This window comes from Sinohyriopsis cumingii, chromosome 14 (genome assembly GCF_028554795.1).
Source record: "Sinohyriopsis cumingii isolate HCF-2022 chromosome 14, ASM2855479v2, whole genome shotgun sequence".
Classification (NCBI taxonomy): domain Eukaryota; kingdom Metazoa; phylum Mollusca; class Bivalvia; order Unionida; family Unionidae; genus Sinohyriopsis; species Sinohyriopsis cumingii.
Genome location: NC_142974.1, coordinates 121,344,690 through 121,366,719, shown reverse-complemented (window position 1 = coordinate 121,366,719; position 22,030 = coordinate 121,344,690). Strand labels below are relative to the sequence as shown.

At 33.9% G+C, this 22,030-nt stretch overlaps 1 protein-coding gene across 1 annotated transcript in view; it reads right to left on the bottom strand.

Moving 5' to 3' along the window:
- The window catches only part of LOC149784729 (uncharacterized), a 54,328-nt gene extending 39,095 nt beyond the window's left edge, over window positions 1-15,233 (bottom strand). Inside the window, exons 1-3 of the mRNA XM_089933040.1 lie at window positions 15,091-15,233; window positions 7,384-8,181; window positions 4,799-5,059 (exon numbers count right to left, since the gene is read on the bottom strand). Coding sequence (XP_089789166.1) covers window positions 4,799-5,059; window positions 7,384-8,181; window positions 15,091-15,163 — 1,132 coding nt within the window. The 5' untranslated portion in view covers window positions 15,164-15,233. The remainder of the gene's footprint in view (window positions 1-4,798; window positions 5,060-7,383; window positions 8,182-15,090) is intronic.
- Window positions 15,234-22,030: the final 6,797 nt, after the last annotated feature.

Genomic DNA, 22,030 nt, shown 5'->3' with positions numbered 1-22,030 from the left:
GATGGAAAACTCTCAAATGACTTGATAATATTTATTTAATATTTCCTATATGAGGCATTTGAAGAGAGTGGAATCAGAAGTAATACAACTTGAGAACGACAAGTAATGTAGGTTCATGTTATTACCTGAAGTCTATGGGCAGCCAAAAGAATATGTTGTGACAGATTGAAACGTTGTGTCATTGCTATGATAAGTATCCTATGCCTATGTCCCATATCCAAGATGATGAAATTAGGATGCATATTTTAGGAGGTGTCACAAAATGACAGATAACTGTTAAGACAAAAATGAATCACTTTTAAGTATGCTAGTTTAACTCTGAATAACTTTACTGGCAAGGATATGTATGGACCCCTTCAATCAGCATTACTCGCAATGTAATGGATGAGGGGTATTGTGATATGCGAATGAATGCCCTTCATCCACCACATTCCCAACATGGCAAATCAAAGAGGTAGAGTCTAGACTGGATTACAGATTTAATGTCTAATTTGTATTTAATAAAATATATTCAGGATCGACTATGTTTCTAGGTCTTTAAGCTACCTAAGAATGATAACATAAAAATACAGATATTCATACAAAAATCGTTTGGTGTGATCCTTCTAACCAGAATCCCCAGGTCTTTCTGTAAATGTAGTTGCCTGGTTAATGGCTTATATGTGATTAGTACAGATAGTGTAGCTATGTTACAAAGCAAGTTAGCATGCAACAGAGGGTGACTAAAAGCCAAAAGGTGCATACAAGATGCAAGCAGCATATACTTTTATGCAAATAAAATGAAGAAGCACACTAAAAGGTATAATGCACACATCAAATAGCTGTGTTTGGAACATACAAGGTAATCAAAGGTCAAAACCCAAGGTCAGTACGATCAAGGTCATTTACTGAAACAATATTAAAACAAACTGTTTTGTCCAATAACAAATAATTCTTAGTTCTACATCACTAACTTTCTCAAAATAGTAACGATGGCTTGGGTTGAAATGTCAAAAGTTTAGGTCACCAAAGAAAGGAAGAAAAATGTTTCCCTAGTAAAAATAATTCTATCTAACAGAGTTGGCCAAACTTTTGTGGATGGCTTGCACTAGGAATAAACAAGAAGCCTATCAGTATTGGGGTTGATGGTTCAGCGGCCTACCCTGACAAAATATTAACTGCTTCACAGAAACTTTGTTTGATTTGCAGAAGTTCAAAATAAATAAGATATTTATATGCGTTTATTACTTATTCACTGTTTTCAACACTGCATCATTTACAGTGATACCTTATTACATTACAGTTTAGTTAAAATAATATAAATACATTTAAATACATTAAGAAATTGTAATGACCAACTAATGTTAACTACATAGTGTTTGGGATTGTATGGGGAAATAACATGACTTAAAAATTTACGAATGCATGGAAAAATAAAGAAGAGTCAATGACTACCAAGTGACCTTAGACGACATCAGCATTCTGAATAGCTAATAAAAGTTTATGAAGACGGAGTCAATTTCACTATACAGAAATATTAACGTCCCCATACCCTTGTAGTAACTTTAGTTTATGAACAATATACTCCAACAAGCAAAGGGACTATCCCACTTAATTTCTGTACATGATATGATTTCATGGCTCAAACCATTTTTTGAAAATACTGGGATACGAATTTGTAAAGACTTTATAAGGAAACATGTCTGGAATGTAAGAACCAAACATTGTCACAACTTGGACATTTCCATACCTGGCATATCCAATTAAGTCCTCTATCTATGCTAATGATATTGCTACTTGAGAACTCTGGATCAGATTTAATAATTTCAATTATCTGATATTTAACATAATCTATGCTGTGGTTAGATAAATTAAAATGTTTATACACCGGAGAATCTTTATGATTACGGACATCCCTCAAGTGCTCTTCGATTCTCGTTCAGTTTATTCCCTCTGATGAGTTGCAATAGTAACGAAACTGTTCAGGGACAGGGACTAGGACACCCCAGCAGAGGGGAGTGTTTGCTTCCACATCCAAACATCCATCAGCTTCTTTAATAAAGAGTAATCATACTTCCAGTTTGTATTACTGATATCAACCATATGATTTTTGCCCCAGCATGACACCGAAACTCTTACAGCTGATTGTCCCATATTTACTCTTTTAATCCTGAGCCAAATTACATCAGCCATTTCTAATTGCTTTATAGGACAGACTGCATTAACCTTGAATGTATTTTGAGTAAGTGAAAAGGGCATATCAATCGTTCATGACTGGCAGTGTCTTGCATACAAAATTTATAACAGTTGAAATGGACTGTCCGTGAAGACATCCAATATTATCAAAATGTAGCAGTGAATAGTTTGTCCTTGACTGTGTTAGTCGTCACTTATGGCCAGCCATTCTGACATGGACATTTCAAAGTAAATAAGTCTTCATTTAATATTTTCATTAAAAACTCAACGTGCAGTGGCCACCCCCAATGTAATTGGATCCACAAAAGTACTTTTTCATATATTAATCTTATGGCTCACCAACTCTTTGCAGCAAAACCACAGTCCCTATAAATATATACTCCATAATAATAAAAGTTATATGATGGGGGGGGACATAAATATAGCATGTTTTGTATGTTTTACCTATTTAATTGGGTGTTTCTTTTGAGCTACGGTATATTTTCCTCATAGTTCAAGATACATTGGTCACCCTCATACATGACCCCCAACCAGCCACCACCAAAATTTTACAGCCAGAATCCTCTGCCACCAACAAGTTTGTGCTGGGGCCCCGAGTGGCCGAGTGGTCTAAAGCGGTCACCGTTCCGGATCATTTCCATCGCACCTCTGTCTGCGTGGGTTCGAGTCCAAGGCTCGGCTAGCGTGGGTACGTGGGAAAGCCTGCCAGTAGTTTCTCGTGGGACGGTGGTTCTTCCCTAGGTTTTCCAGGGTTCTTCTTCCGCCAGTTATACTGGCCGCCATGAGTAGCCTATCTTGTGCTGAAAAATGGCGTTAAACCCTAGAACAACAACATCAACAACAAGTTTGTGCTAAAAATGTACCCCTCAAAAATGTCCACCCCTCTGACGCAACCAGCAGCCAGCATATAGTGTAAAAAATGTAAAATTAGCAACTCACAAGCGGTCACATTTATTTTAATACGTGTCTAAAATGAATATTAATTCATGCAGTATGGTAATTAATCAAATTATCTTTACCGATGAATGTTTCAAATTGTCAATTTTTAATTATTGAAAGAAGTGTTGGCAAAAGTACGTGTACCATTAAGGTTAATATTATCACATAAACACCTACGTTTACAGGAAATGGGTTAAACAATGTTGTGATTGAGTTTTGGGAGTCACACATAAACTGAGTGTTTTTCTTTGATGATTACAACCGGACATATTATTAAGATGCTAACATGGTCGGAATGTGCCAGATCTAGAGTTGGTGGATTAACACAAACGAGAGAAATTAATCTCGATCAAAACAGGGTACCAGACAAGAACCAAAGCTCATGTGACAGGACATGTATCATTTCCTTCATAAACAAGGCATTCGCTGCTCTACAAGCGTTTTTTCTGCATAACTAATCTGCAGTATTGAACAATTACCAATATACGAATAAATCATTACAAGATTTTAATATGTCATCACATTAACAAATTAATACTTTAGAAGAAAATGTAGAAGTTATTCAACTTGACGAGAGTTGCCGACATATGTTATGCTGGGAACACTCAAATATACAACACTGTAATAGATAAAGAGAATATCTGCAGCAATGGAAAAATAGAGTAAATTGAAAGAAAATTATTTTAAATACCAAGCAATAAAAGTACCAAAATTTAAATGACGTTTCTGAAGTGCTTTTTCAAACGCATATCAGTAATACATCACTCGCATTTCACGCCTAAAATTAAGAGCTATTAATGCATGTTAATTTGAAATAAGTTAGTTCTTAAGAGAAGGAGAACCTTTTCATAATTATTACTAATTTTCTATGTAGATAATAAAGCCTCTGAAATTATTTGTAGCATTCTTACTACACATACTTGTCACAAATATAGTCCCCCTCTGGAAAGGCCACGCATTTTATACAGCCACTTTCCCCGTGCAGAAGGGGTGATGTATAACACGGGGATGACTAATTGTTTTCATCTAATATAATGACAAATTCATGAAACTCAAACTAAATTAAACAAAAAGGTAAAGGGATTGTTTTGTAAATGTTTCACTTATTTAACTTATAGAATGAGTTATTTAACAATATTCTCGTTTTCAAGCTTCTGTATAATGCTTTTCTGTAGCTTGCGTGTTTTCAGATTCGATTCTAAACTATAAAATGAAACTTGGAAACATACCATGGCTAATACAGAGTATATTTCAGAGTTCTCAAGTAAATGTTTGTTTACTTTTAGATAATGATAACGACTGAACAGCCAGTGGCTACATTAATAAACTGAATCAGAAAGGTATCAAACACAACAAGCATAATCAAACATAGTTCGTAGATCTGTGAAAGGCTTTATCTCTGATGCTCCTAACTTAAGCACACTGTCACTCTCCAGAAGACTTCCTAGCAATCATTATCCTTAAAAGTATCAAATAATGGAATGCTTTACTGTATGCCAATTGTGATTAAAACTAAATAGGTAACATGTGTACAAATAGCATTTTTACACGAGTTAGCATCATGTAAGATCGCACTACACAAACATTTGAAACTAAATTAGAGATAAAAGTATAACATGACACCTCAAAGCATGTGTATAAATACAGAAATGGGGATCTTTTATGAATTTGTACCACCATATACCTTTTGTTCGCCTTGTCCATTCATGGGTTGATAAAGAAACATCACAGCAATCAACATAAACATCTATGCCCTCTGTACTACATCTCTCAGAAATGTTTACTTCCTCCCCAACGAGACGCTTGACCAGGGTTGTCTTGCCTACACCACAGTGTCCGACAACCATTATTCGTATGTTGTATAATCTCTCTGTTCCATCTTTTAGAGCGTCTTCAAAAACTTGGATGGATCTGTCATCCATGTTTAAAATTTCAACTGGAATACCTGTGAAAGTAAAATGTAAGTTACATCTATATCTTCAGGATTGATGCAGTATTTTTATATCAAGCACACCTGACAGCGGCACCAATATGATTTTGCCCTATAGTTACTATGTACTTCTTTAAGGGGGCAGGTATCAGTGAACCTGCTTGCATTTGCAACATGCACAAAGCTGATACTGTTGGCATACCTTTTTACTTCTTTCATGTACTGTGACTATGTTTTATTGATATGTGGTAATTAAAATCATGCACTATCAAAAGAAGACGACTTGTTAAAAATGACCTGAATTGGTCCAAATGTACAAACTTAAGCAGTTTATACTAGGACAATATATTTTTGCAAGAGTAACCGATGCCAGTTTCTGACAGTCCAATATGTATCTATCTATCTAATTATATATATATATATATATATATATATATATATATATATATAAAAGCTATATTTATAATAAAGTTACTGACAAATCCGACCTTATATATATATATATATATATATATATATATATATATATATATATATATATATATATATATATATATATAGAAAGATAGATAATTTTGAAAACAAAGGTATTGTCTTTTATTTCTAATTTATTTTTGAAGCCCAGGAAGTGAAACTAACAGCAGAGTTTAGCTCAGTCCTTTGAAAAATACAATGAAAAATAAGTATATACAAACTGTTTTAAAAACAAAGTTTTACTCTTTTTATTTCCAAGTTATCGTTCAAGGTCGGGAAATCAAAATGACAAATCAGACCTAGCAGTCTTTTAAAAGGTGTACATCTGAAGCAAGGCAAGTCTTTATCTTGTTAATCCCAAATTACACCCATCACTCACACACTAACTAGAGAAAATGAAAAGTTATGTTAATAATCCCAAATTACACACTTCACTCATACACCATTCATTAGTTTATCAGTTAGAATAAGCACTATATTTCAGGTTATGGAAAATTATGTTACCATTCCAAATGAACATTTTCACTTCCATATATGTGAAAATACCAATCTGACTAGCTAATCAAAAACTCAACAGAACAAATACACATAATCCATCTTATTCGCCCTTGTACCAAATATCAGAATATCCTCTTCAGATCTGAGAAAATACAGCAGTTAGGTTGTATAAAACACATTATTCTTCAAAACAGTTCTATATTTTTTCTTCAACATATTTTCCATAAAATTCCTCTGAAACTGGAAAAGGAAATAAGAACTGACCATTTTCTCAGAGGGGTGATCAGATTTTGTTTATACCCTCATCAAGAAAATGAAATTATTACACAATACATCTATACAAATATTCATTCAAATACTTCAAATACTGTGAGACAATAAGTAATAACAAGCTTCGTCATGTAGACTTATGCATGGGTTAGAAAATTTTAATTTTGAAAACATTAATTGTCCCATGAAAGTTTTAAAAAAGTTAAATAATCCCCAACTATTTGTAAATTCTCTATTCCCAACAGATAAACCTTATATATTTAGTCAGAGATTATTTTAACTGCGCAAATATACCCGTCAGGACCATGCAACTGACGATGTATATTAAGTTGTCCGTTTTATTCAGCACTGCACTCGCCGTTGATGAGTTTAATTTTTCCAAATTTAAAACATATGCAGAGGAAACAAGGTTTGGAATAGCAAGCTTAAGACTGGTCCCCTGTCGTACTTGTACATGTGACAATACACAATAGGATTAAACGGATTAAACTTACGAATAGTGCAACATGACGTACCTGACAGGTTATTATTTTAATTTTGACCACACATATTATAATGTCGATTATTCAGTTAATTTTGTTTTCTTGTTGTAACCGAAGAGGGTTAACCGGTTTATACCAGATTCAATGTTGCGCGCAAGGATATATCAATGAAAGCGCCACCTTCTGGGAAAATGTGTTTTATATTAGAACGAAAATGATGCGAGATTGATAACTTGCCGACATTGTGACATTCCATAGAGATTTAAAATTGTTATATCAATATTTTGTGATGGCAACAAAGGTACATGTCATTTAACAATCATGAATGAATGGCTTTGGGTATAAATATATTAGTAATTAAATTCTAAATCAACAAATAATATTTTATTTATACTTAAAATGAATAAACATGGTGACGTGGTCGTACACTTAAATCAAAAGAATTATTATTTTTACATCATTAAAACGCGATTGTCTTATAATAAAGTTATAATGTAGCATTTATAATTCATATTTTATGAAGGTGAATTGAAATCCTTCATGCCTGTAAATAAATAAGTATGTAGTTTTCGTTGTCGTGTGATGTAAGATTGATGTAAAATAAAATAGAATTACCTGTTTGATGTAAATACTCCAGTTTGTACACAGATATCTCATTACTGTACAAGCTTGTGGTGTATAGACCTCCATGCTGGTCATCATAGAATATTTCCCAAGGCCTTGATGTCACTGTGTGTATGGTCACTAGTTGACCGCTCTCTGTCAGCTGATGAATGCTGTGAGAGTCCATGTCACACACGTAAATGAAATCCCACCTTTCAGCCACAATTGACCCCGGTGTTTTTAATTCCCGATGTTGATACAGAAACTTTCGTGTGTGTGGATTAAAAATATCATATGCATATACACCATTTGTAGTGGAGTCATAAGTCCGACGCGAGATGTAAACTGTGTTGTCTTTAATGGCCAAGTGACTACGGCTACTAAGGTCCCCTTTGCAAATCTTGTGAACTGAGTCTACATGTCCATCTGATAGGTTTACAACACACCAGTACAACATCATGTCGTCATATTTCATACCGCTAACAACGAGTTTCTCGCTTGAATTCAATTTTGCCACTGAATAACACCAATCAAGCCCTGTCCTTACATCTAATGTTTTGACCAGTTTTACGTCATGTACAGATTTAAATGACAGGATTACAATCGTACCGTTATCAAGACACACAGCTACTTCCGTCTTACTAATAAGACAGGCACCCATGGGATTCCACTCAAGTCTTTGTGATGTAGAAATCAGCTTGCCCTCACGACGACTGTAAAGCTGCAGATTCCACATATAGTACTTAGTGTCAATGGCCAGCAAAGTGTCTTCTGTCACCAGAACGCCACTGTAGACGGGTTTATGGCCGGCTGTGGAGAAAAAAGTGAAATACATCAGGACACAGAATAAACAAAATACAGACAAATATAATTTTAGTAAACAATGGGAAATAAACTTGTATACATCTATTTGTCTATTTTTGACATAAAATAATAGTTTACTGTCCTAAATTTAGCCACCACCACCAGTATCGTAATAGTCGTATTATTTATATTATTAGTATTAGTTTTACTATTACAGTTCGTTCCACAACATACCAAATTTATTTCACACCAAGTATTTCAAAAGAATTAGGTACGTTTAGCTACATGGAATGATAATAACTTGAAAATTTACTGAGCTACAGATTGGAAAAATTAGCGATGCCATTTAGACGTATATGAACGTGACTACTACAAAGATACAAGTCAACAGATGTTGTTAACTTTTGACTCAGCGTCCATCCAGTTTTTCAGTCCAAACGGGTAAGATACTGAGATAGATTTTTAACACACACAGAATTCAAGCTGTTGATTGTTGTTATAGTATTCGCACACTTTCCCGTTTGAGTGTACTCCTATGCCTATTTCAGAAAACATACGTAACCAAGTATATAAAAATTGCATAAAACGTAGACATTTCGTTCATCAATTTATAATTTCTAATCTGATTGTCGCCATGAGGTCCCAAATGCTGTCAGCTTGTTGGCGTTTTGAATCAAACAGGAGTTTCATTGCTAATACGGTCGCCATATTTGCACGGGTGGGTCTATGTTTTCAAATAACACCGTCTTTAATAAACTCATTAATTCCGTACATTTTGGAGTGACATCTCTTTTTCCTTTTCATTGGTTCAGTTTGTTTTAGAAATATTAAAACTAGACTTAATACATATTTGAAGAAGATGACACATTTTTTAATTAATCAAATAATGTTAAGTCCTCCTGGTGCTAATCAGGTTATAAATTATAAATTGATATAAAAAAATCACTAAAAATTGATGAACCATCTTTGATTTTTTTTTTTTTGTTTTTAAAATCGCTATTGGTTACATTAACAGTAAGAGTATACGTAAAATTATCAAATCATTCACAAAGTACGACTATAAACTTAAACTGTATTTTGTTTAAAAATAAAACAGTGAACTATTACATAGAAGATATGTCTGCCTAATGATGAACTAATTCTACATAAAATTGAAAACATTCGCTACGTACACGTTTAAAGCATTCATCATCAAAATTGATTTAGACGAACTACAAAACATCAGATACAAACGAAGACAAACAATCAGCGTTCAGTACAGGCACTCGTTTATGTCAATACAAAATAGATAGTTATTGAAAACACCTACTGACTTTCTAAACATTAGTACAAATGGAGTAGGTGTTGCCCATAGTTTTCATTTTACTGGCGCAAACAAACACCCCTATTAGTACCCGTGGCACTTAAAACAATATTTAAAAAATAAACGTTAAAGTGATCGACACTGTCTTCCTGCAATATTTTCCAATGATGTTCAACATTACATGTATGTATTACCATTACTACTCCAAAGAACGGTCCAGTTTGCAAGTAAGTTTCTGCATTCTCCATTCCTGTCTGTCGTCTGCTTCCAAATTCAGCTTCACTTTCCTAACAGCTCGCGCTTGGAGCATTAATACACTAAAAGGTTCTTTGAAACCTCCGGTCCATATGTACTATCAGATAAATAACCAATAACCCGACTATTTTAGCGGTTTAGCCTGGTTCCCAGCAAGTATGTAGCTAGAGTCCATTTTATGTATGAGTACGATATGAGACAAGTATATGTAGTTGCCGACACAGACTGGCTTGTATTTTGTTTGCATATTCTAACACTTGTACTTGTAAGCAAGAGTACCAGCAGAGTATGGTTATTTTTGGTACGAATCGAGTGCAGGTCTGTTGATAAAAGTCTCAATAAATATTAATCATAGCTTGCCTGTTGTTTTCTTCAAAATTATGAATTATAAAACCTCCGAATTAATTTCATGCCTCGAATGCTCACATTCCACAAGAGTATAAAGTGAACAGAGTGAACGTCGTTTCATTTGTCGTACATTTCGAATCTGCTGACTGCGTAGACAGGGTTACTTTCGTGTAAACGTTGGAGTTTTTGCATGTATAAAATACCTTTAGCAATTTGGCAACTAGGCTGAATGCAGCTATGGCGATATCTTAAAAGTATGTGATATCTTCCGATAATTTACACTCTCTCAATAGCCTCAGATGCGGGAGGTCGCGGGTTCGAAACCCAGCCGAGTCATACCAAAAACTTATAAAAATGGTACTAACAGTAGCCTCACTAGGCGCTCAGCATAAAGAGGTTATTATTAGGACTGACTGGCCTGGTGTCAGGATAATGTGACTGCTGGGACATCTGCGGCATGATGCCCCAGTGCTAAATATCACTAGAAACTATTACACTGCAGACATCGTAGCGATATGACTGAAACAATGTTAATGCGATGAAAAATGTCAGTACACCCACATCTCAATGAAGGACATTTAAGCGTCTGTGTCTCTCATATTATTTACTTTATCGTACTAAATTTCTGCATCTTTTGCAAAGAAAAACACCTTTTCAAGAATGTCCCCTCCCCAATCTTCAGTCCATACTGTTTTAAAAATAGCTTACAGTTCCAGATAACATGTTTTAAATACAATTATATTGTCAACTGCAATCAAAACATAGAAACATGTTACGTTTATACATGCTTGTTTTCTTATTCTTGGACTAGTGAATACAAATTTATTTTCACCACTTTCCCCATCCAATCAAAGAAGTTCATTGAACATGCTATCATTTATCATCACCATTATTCCATTCCAGTAAATATGTAACATGCTTGTTTTAAGTAGATGTACTTATTTTGCCTAGAAAACGAAGATAACTGTTTGCCAATATATATATATTGACACTGAGGAATTGTATACAAGCTTTTTGATGATAATGTATTTTTTTCTCCATAATATGAACATATAATTTCACTAAGTAGTACAACAGTGCTATCAATAAAAATTAGGTTAGCAGTTAACACTCTTCAAGACCATTTCGTCTAATAAAGAACTTTAATCTTACTTTATCTTGTATTACCTAATTATAGACTACAAAGTATTTGATATATCAGTAAAGACTATTTACCATATGCGGTTTTAATTTATAGATCTGGTCATTTTATGAGCCTGTATACAATTTTGACTTTGAGTAATAACAGGAACCTTACGGTTTGGCCCTATTAAACCATTTCTGTTTTTGGGTGATGTTTTGACCAAAATATTGACCAATATATCTGCATCCATCTGGCTCTTATATGTAGTCACTTTGCAAAACTGCATGTGCATTGACTCGAAGAAATATTTTTCGATGTTACCCTAAGGAGGTAAAAGTAATCCCCAGTTCATAAACCTTTGGCTATGTTTAAATCTTTTTGGTGGGAAACTTTCATACCGATGTGACATTGCTAGGTTTGAATGGAGTGCTGATTTACTATAATGTTCTCCATTTTACCATGCAATACATCTGTACCATCACTAGGGTCTACATTTCATGTGCCAGGCTTGTCTTCGTTTTGGTGGTCTCTGTACTTCATTAAGTTAGCCCAATGTCTGTTTACAGTCTGAGACAGCTATAAATACAAGTCAATCCTGTGGACCTACCTTTTCTAATTTGTGATCATTTAAAAGTAAAATTTTTTAGTTAAACTTTGAAGATGATTTTTCTAATAGGGTTTAAAATTAAATATTTAAGCCTTGATTTTGAAATCAACATCACAATAATTCATGCAAATTACTTTGAATAACTTGCACTGTTAGATCTGTACGTTGTAGATTGATGAAGAATGCATATCAAGAAAAATTGATGAATGGATAAGTGACAGTGACATACATTGCCCAATTGCTAGGATTATCAAAGTCTGTTTTCAATATGTGTTAAAATCGGCAAAACTATAATGACACTTAATGTACGAAACTAAAAGGAAAATAATTTTGTGCAACTGGTCTTAACAGACTAAATCATTTTTTTTCTTTTTCAGCGTCTTGTGTATTTGAATTTATAGTACTTTACGACTTGTATTTCCATATAGAGAATCAGTTGTTCGGGTATAAGCCTACAGGACACAGTTGAACCAAGCAAAGGCAATGATGACTTTTTCTCTTGTCTATCATGTTGTAAATAAACTGTTTAAAGACAACATAGTGTATACAACAAGAACGAAATGTGTAAAGCATCCATTCTTTTTTCCCTTGATCTATTTGTATCCACGTGATTTTGAACATTATACGTGTCCCACGTAAAAATCAACGCCTGTGTTAATTGTTTACAGACTAAGTAGGGGTGGTGGCAGGTGCATCACATTAAAGAAAGTTACTGGTACATAAATATAAAATATAAATATAAAAATGTCAGAACCGTCTGTTTTTTCTCCTCGTCCCGGAAGTCATTTCTCGTAAAACAACAACATGATGCAATATTAGATATAAAGTTTCACTTATCATTTTCTCCAATAAATTAAATTAATTTATATCAGGACACAGAAATTCGTAAATCATCTGTACATCGTCCATTTGTTTGCATAAGATATAGTGTCCGTGACCATTTTGTTTTAAGAACGGTCAAAGTTGACAAATGCTAGTACTGGTTGTACGAGTACGACAGAGGACCAGACATATTCAAGTCTCAGGTGCTATTTCTTGTGACGTCATTAGTATATAATGTATTTGTTTTATTTCAGAAAAAAAGTATTGGATTTTTTCACGTAATTATCAAGCTATCTGCTATACATAACGTTGCTAATAATTGGAGACGGTTTATGGAAATTACTTTTTAAGTATTCGAGATGTGTATAACGAATTGGTATGCGTTTTCTTTGTTTCGTACTCGGAGAGATATTTTACCCCACTCGGTGATATATATATATATATATATATATATATATATATATATATATATATATATATATATATATATATATATATTAAGAGTTTATTTGAATACTGATCTAGTCATTTTCTTGTGCTAGTCGAAGTTTCTGGTCATTTTATTTTAATATACTATTAATATCATATGCATAACATTTTTATTTAGTTACTTTTGTATTCCGTGTCAAAACTTGAAGCCACAAAAGAATGATATATATGAAGTCTTAATTGATTAAATAATTAATTGTTTATTAATTAATTAAGTTTAAAAAAATATTTTCATGTTTTTCATTCGGGGTCTCATAGTTAAAAGAACATTATGCTGGTTACATTTTCTAACTTTTCCTTAATTTGATTATATCAATTAGTCGAATTTATGATATGTTATTTTACGATATCAAAACATGAATGTATATCACATATTGGAACTGACGATATCACAAATTACCAGAAATTTGAATATATGCTTTTATAATTTAATTTAGGATGTTATAAATTGAAATTATAATATATTTTGAATATAAGATGTTATTAACTCCTCGACATTATTTATATCAGATATTTTCTATAATAATGACAGTGGGGTGTTCATTACTACACCTAATCTAGCAATAATAGATACACGTATTTATTTTGTAACATATGTAACCATAGCTGTGTTTTATATAGAAAGAGCACAATAAAGTGTTACTTTGATTTAAAAGGTGATAAGCTCTCTCACTTGAATTTTGATATTGAACGGATACTCCATGGAAGCTCGATGGAAATTGCAGTTTCCAAAATGTATAATCTAAATTTTGTTCTTACCCAGCACCACGCTAGATATTAAGTATGGATTGGAAATTAATAGATATAAAACAGACTCTCTGTGTCATGCCAAAAAAAGGTAAAAAAAATACCACATTTTTTTACTTGAGTTTTAATCCATTGGTAAATTTAAAATGCAATAGTGAAATGTCATGAATTTCTCTATTCAAAATGTGCTCGAACCCTCAGCCGCCAATGTTTTAAAAGAAAACTCAATTTCCTAGACAATTTGAAATTTTTAAAACGTTGTAAAACTTCTTCATTGTTTACCGGGGATGTTACGAATCACTCATATTTAAAAAGAATCCATATCATGTCCCTTGACCATAGCGCAGTTTCATATATTGACCAATCATACTTAATAAAATGTGCATTCTAGATCCTAGACCCAAATAATACTCAGCATTTTGCATTTAGTAGAGTGAAACATAAGTTGAAACTGATGCACATTGTACTGTGATAAATTCAATTACTTTTTTCAGAGATGTGATGTACGTATTTCACGAGTTTAACATAAAAATAAGAATCTGAGTATCAAGTGATACTGGGAATTTGTTCATACATTTGGATGGGATAAGAGTTTGGCCAAAAATAGATGTCTTACCTGTTTGGATGGGATAAAGGTGTGGCCAAAAATAGATGTGTTACAAGTTTTATTTCTCAGTTTCAAACAAAACATATGTGACGCAATGTTTTAGGAAACATGGAAGATTTACATATTACATTCAGTGATGATAACATTGAAATAAGCAGCATAAACCTTGATACCAAGAATGATAACATTGAAATGAGTAGCATCAACCTTGATAGCAAGATTGTCAACATTGAAATGAACAGTGTCAACCCTGATAGCAATAATGTTAACATTGAAATGAGCAACGGCAACCCTGATAGGAAGATTGTCAACTTTGAAATGAGCAACGGCAACCCTGATAGCAAGATTGTCAACATTGAAATGAGCAGCGTCAACCATGATACCAAGATTGTTAACATTGAAACATGTAATATCAACCTTGATGATAAGAATGAAAAAATACTTCGGTAAAAAATGAATAAATTACGTTCTTTCTGCAGATTCATTGAGATAATAGACGTTATATTGCCGAAGTTAAAAGGCTACTGGTAAATGCTGCATTTCTGTGTCTAACGATTAGGGTGGATCATTATATCTGTGTCTAAGTTGTTATATTTAATTTATCTATCATATACCTTCCGTTTCTAGTTGCAGAGTCCTATCTGTGACCAACCTGCAAGCAACATATTGTGATCTTGATGTGACCATCGTGTCGTTCTTATTTTACTGTGGATCTAGATAAAGTGAAATGTCAATCTAACACAGTGCCAATGTAAGGACTGGGCTGCAAAAGAAAGAAAAAAATTCCAAATAAATTGCACATACATAAATACTGTTTAATTTAGAAATACTTGTTAAGCTATCACTTTTTGTGTAAAAGAACGATGTCAGGCATCAAATAAATATGTATTATTAAGCACTACAAAACCAAGTCCGGATAATAAGCATGTACAAATAGAAACACCACCATGTATGATTGCTTTGCAAACAAAGTCAGAAAGAGTATTCAACCAGCATTAATAACGTATTAAAATTGTTAACCTAATTTATAATTAATTTCGCCTCAAAGTCAGCTACTGAGAAGATGGTTAATGATTGAGAAGACGTACACCAGCACATTAAAGATGCTTATTACACTCTTGCTTTAGTTCATCTGGTCGAAGGAAAATTTCATGGTATGGACCTGCGTATGTCGTCTACAGTCCTCGGAAAGTAAATCATTCTGATAAATATTCCCCGGAGACTTAAAAGTAAATCATTTTAGTAAATATTCCCTGGAAACATAAAAGTAAATAATTGTATTAAATAATCCCTGAGAATATAAAATTAAATCATTTTAATAAATAATCGCTGTATACATTAAAGTTAATCATTCAAAAAAAAATTCCCCGTAAACATAGCAGTAAATCATTCTTATAAATAATCCACTTACATTACAAGAAAATCAATGCAGTAAATAATCGCTGTAAACATACGAGTAGATCTATCTAGTAAATAATATTGTTGGTTACACCCTTAAGTTTGTATGGGTCATTTCAACCTGCATATTTCATGGCCATATTGATGTCTTGTTTCTCTGATACAGTCCAATTTGATGCTTACACACATTTAATATTGAGTGGGTCATATTAGTCTGTGTTTATATATATATATATATATATATATATATATATATATATATATATATATATATATATAATGATGTACTGTCTATCTGATACAGTCCCATTTGATGCTTTCAAATTTGTTGTTGTATGGGTCATTTCAAAATTTCAACAGGAGTAAAATGTACCCTCCACAATTAAAGGTTATGTGTATTCGAGTTCAATTTACCTCAGCGTGAGTTCTTTTTACATCTCATATACTGGGTTGGATACTAACATTTTAGTTCCGTTTATCTTAGAGTTCCTCTGACATCTCTCACTTGGTGGTTACTAATACTTTATTGCTACTTATGTTAGATCGAGGTCCTCTGAAATCCTATATCAAGTGTCGGATATAAATGTTACAGTTCATATAGCTTGAATGGGACTTCCTCTGACGTTTTCTATCCCCTGCTGGATATTCATATTTCGTACATTTGTGATTGGGTGGGTAAACATTCCAACCTCTAGATCTAACAGGTTGAGATCGGTCAGAGGAAACTCATACTAAATTGATACATTAACGGCAAACCTACAAAGAGATTTCGCTATACATATACTTTCACACATGCGTACGCAATCGTCTTGCATGTGTCGTATAATATAGTCACAATAAATTGTACCACAATGCTATCAATGAAATGTGTCGTACAGTATAGTCACCATAAATTGTACCACATTGCTATCAACGAAATGTGCCGTACAGTATAGTCACCATAAATTGAACCACATTGCTATCAACGAAATGTGCCGTACAGTATAGTCACCATAAATTGTACCACAATGCTATCAACGAAATGTGCCGTACAGTATAGTCACCATAAATTGTACCACAATGCTATCAACGAAATGTGCCGTACAGTATAGTCACCATAAATTGTACCACACTGATATCAACGAAATATGCCGTAGAGCATAGTCATCATAAATTGTACCACATTGCTATCAACGAAATGTGCCGTACAGTATAGTCACCATAAACTATGCCACATTGCTATCAAAGAAATATGCCGTACAGTATAGTCACCATAAATTGTACCACATCCCTATCAACGAAATGTGCCGTACAGTATAGTCACCATAAATTGTACCACAATGCTATCAACGAAATGTGCCGTACAGTATAGTCACCATTAATTGTACCACATTGCTATCAACGAAATGTGCTGTACAGTATAGTCACCATTAATTGTACCACATTGCTATCAACGAAATGTGCCGTACAGTATAGTCACCATAAATTGTACCACAATGCTATCAACGAAATGTGTGGTACACGATAGTCACCAGAAACAATATCACATTGCTATCAACGAAATGTGTGGTACAATAGAGTCACTATAAACTGTGTGTCGTACACGATAGTCACTAGAAACTATACCTCATTGCTATCACCGAAATGTGCCGTACGCTATAGTCACTATAAGCTGTACCACAATGATATCAACGAAATGTGTCGTACACGATAGTCACTAGAGATTTAATTCGTATACTTTAAAATAATAACCATTATAATTTAAGGAAACGTCTAGTTAAACACCCGCATAATTAATGTGATGGGCCATAAATTCTATTGTTTATTTATGCATTTCTTTTGTATATCGTTATACCAATGTATTATATCTAGATCGGCATGTTTATCATTTCATATTGGGGTAAAGCGATTTCAAACTAGACTAAACATACACAGCTACCATTTCATACCCTGTTACTCCTTTTTTTTTTCAACAACATTTAGTCTTAGAAAATGAATGGCATTTCAAAAAACGAATACACCAGAGTACTTCTTAGAATTACTACCTTCCTACAGTCGAGTCTCTCTCAAAACGATTGATAATTTATAGATCGTTGTCAAGTTTAAACTCAACAGTGCTATGTATATCAATAATGGATAATAAATACCTTCAAAATTAATATCTTTTCAATAGCATTTTATACATTTCTGTAATTGTGAACACGGGCAATCTGAATTCGTATTTGTGTAGTTAGACTGATACTGCTGTTGTTGTTGTTATTTGGTTTAAAGCAATTTGTTTGCACAAGATAGGCTATGCATGGCATCCAGTATTACTAGTGGACAAAGAACCCGGGAATAAACTTCAGGAAGAATCACCGACTCACGAGAAGCAGCAAGCAAGCTTTCTCACGTACCCACATTAGACAATCCCGAGAGTCGAACCCACGCAGACAGAGGTGAGATGGCAATGATCTGGAACAGAGAGCTTTTGACAGCACAAGGCCACACGAGGCCCCCGACAGATATTTTCAAACGACTAGACAGAAGTTACCGTAACTGTACGGGTAATATGACTGTGTGTGTAGTTAGGCTGATACTGGCAGGTAACGCCCTACACCCAATGTGAACACATGTAATATCAAAGTGTATTTGTGTAGTTTAGTTATCGGACAAAGAAGACTGATACTTACAACGTTTTTGTAGATCCTTCAAAATGTAATCTTCCTGAATTATCTGGTATGTCACATTCGACAACTTATATTTTTTTCTACCTGCCCAGGCAAAGTTTGGACACTATAAACTAACCCACCAATCCATGCAGAAAATTTCTGAAGTATGTTGAACAAGCTCGGTAACGAATAGATTACACGGTGCCTGGCTGATTTTAAGGATATATCAGTTTCAAAATATTTGTCTCCAAAATATTAAACCTTACAAAATTAATGTCATTTCTCAAAATATATTCACCTTAGAGCTTTTTAGAATCACTACCGTCATCCACTCAAGTCTCTACCAAATTGATTGGAAGTTTATAGATCTGTTTCAAGTCTGAACTAACAAAGCTATTTATTTATGTTAATCGTGGATAATAAATACCTTCAAAAGTAATGTTATTCCAATAGCATTTTATACACTGACTGGATATGAATATCCGTAATTGTGAACACGGGTAATATGAATGCGTATTTATAGAGTCAGAATGATATTTGAACAATACAATGATTAAATAAAAGTTACCGTAATTGTGAATACGGATAATATGTCTAAGTTTGTGTGTAGTTAGACTTGCACTTGCTGATAATTGCCAAACACACATTGTGACCACAGGTACTATGAATGTACATTTGTGTAGTTTTATAATCATATAAATAAGACTGATAATTACAAGACATATAAATCCCTCAAACTGTAACTGAATGATCTGGAATGTCACTGTCGACATGCATTTTTATACCTCCACAGGCAACGTCGTGAGGTGATAAACAATCTCAGGTATCAATGCATACAATTCCTGAAGCACGCAGCAACGAGCTAGGTACTGAAGAGGTATCACCGTACCTGGCTTGTTTATGCTGTTCTGAATTAGTATTTGTAGGACATTTGAAGGATTAAAATTAATTGTATAGTGATATGTATCCCTCGGTCACGTGCCCTATTCAAACAAAGAAAGGTAATCAAAATAAAACAATATGAATTAATGAACAAGGATCAAATAATGAGAATAAAACTCCGACCTTTGCATACATGCCATTCTGTTTATTTATTTTAATATAGGAACTCGAATCTATCTATCTATCTATCTATCTATCTTTGTTCCTTCTAGTTGTCCGTCTGCAGATTGTTAATTGGAAGTCTCATTTTTCCTTTATTTTCCTTCTGCAACCAAACCTGCTGTTCCAAACACAACAATCAAAATTATCACTCAGCATCTCATCAACTCCACTGACTGTTGTGCTACATTTATAGCTTTTACTCGTGAATTAACTGTACGCTCTTTGTATACAATCTTACCGCCTGCTGCCGCTCTTAAAAACTGAAATTCCATCAATAAAATAATGTCTATATTTTTTTCAGTTGCAACTAGGAGAATCCCTCCAAAGATAATAACTGGTCGTACTGGTGTCAGGATAATGTGACTGGGTGGGACATCATGCTATATGTCTGAGGCATGATGCCCCCGTGCTAGACATCACTATAAACTGCTTCACTGCAGACATCGTAGCAATATGACTGACAAATTGTTAAAGCTACGTTACAAAATCCAAATCACACACTCACATACACACCTCCAAAGATTATATAGATGAAACCTGGATCTTCTATGTAGAGAAATATCTTTTCTCTTCTAAAATTTTGAAATCGTCATGAATGTATAGCCTAGCAAACAAGTCCGGTCAGTTATATCTTGTATTTGAAAGTAAAATCACAAAGTCGCAAGTCTGATGACTTTGTCTATGGGCGAAGTTGTCTCATAATCGCAGACAATGGTTGATAAGTAACCGGTACTTAACCCATGTCTAAAGCATGGACTAAAACAAACCTCTAGGACAAAGCAACAGATTCTATTGAAAATTAGGCCTAATACTTACCTTTTCAAAATAGAGACCAATAAATAAAAATTTTCATCATGTAGAGATTACCAATAAATAAGTACTCTAAAAAAGGACCCTCTGAATACTTACCTTTTCAAAATAGAGACCAATAAATAAAAATTTTCATCATGTAGAGATTACCAATAAATAAGTACTCTAAAAAAGGACCCTCTGAATGTTCAAGCCTGAATTAAGTACACCTTATATCGTTCGACTGTGAATTCCAAACCTGAAATCAAATACACATTAGAGGGATTGACTCTGGTGTCCAAGCCTGAATCAAATACACCTCATGACGTTTGACTCTGTAGTTCAAGCAGAATCAATAATAATAGACTCATTGATAATTTTTGTGGTGACAGATTTGTACCGATAAAATATACTGTGGGTGCTGAATGGGTTGCTTAGTAAATTGGCTTGGGACGTTAAACCGGTGTCTCGAAAGGTACAAAGTCGTGCATCTAAGCAAATATAATTTGACGTAGCTATTCATGTCCAAGATAGAAAACTAGATACCAATACACCTAGCTAACTTTTGGTGCGAAATTCTATTCGCTTGCAGAGCAGCTGTCAACGTTCCAACAGGTCTTTTAGTACATAAATATCTATAATATTGTATAATAAATTAAATATGATAGTATAATATAATGTGAACTGCCTGTGAAAAGTGATATTAGAGTTGTTAAATCCCTGACAGATATGCTTTGTACCCACCTGTTGCCAATCCAGGGAAACCTTATATAGAGCCTTACATTATAATATGTGAAGTTGCTGAGATCCATACAATACCTGTAGGCGACTAACTATTTGTCAGACTGAATCAGTACACCTTTCTGCAATGAAGCAGTACACTTCTAAATAGTGTTTCTGGTGTCGGTTCAAATAGTGTTCAACAATTACATTTACACCTGTCCTTTGTAATAACGGCTGGTGGCATCAGTGCAAAGATTGGTAAGACTGGATTGCCAGTCTTGCCTCCCTAAGATAAAAATTTGAATGGTTTTCAAAGTTGTATTTCTTCTGCATCAATTGCTTTATTCCACGACATCCATTCTGAATACAATTACAAAGTGTTTGGTTTGTTTATTGCCTACGAAAGTGAAAGGTTCGTGTAGGGTTTCAACACCATTTCTCGTATAATGTACTGAAAGTGCAGTTGGGTGGCGGGGCAATTAACTTCTACGCCAATACCTAACGAGCAGTCTTAAATGTCCTGGTCTCTATGTGAAATCACCAATATACAGGTCAGCTATGTGTGAGATATTATTGTCTCAAGGTGAGAGCTAATATCCGGATCAGTATTGTCTGCGATTTCCTTATCTCCAAGTAAAAGGTGTTAATATCCGAGTAATTATTGACTGACATATAGTTTTTGGAAAGTAAGAGCATAGTAATTGTGTTGAAAATCATGTTGTCCATGTAAGAGACTCACGGATATTGGTTAAATATTGTCTGAATTTTCATTGTCCATTTTCCCTGGTCCCCATAATGTTTAATGGCCTCATGAATAAGCCTACTAAATACAGCGTAATTTCAGCTTAAGTTCATACGTTGACCCCATATAAATTCACACTCCTCTCCTCACAGGTATTATAAATGGCAT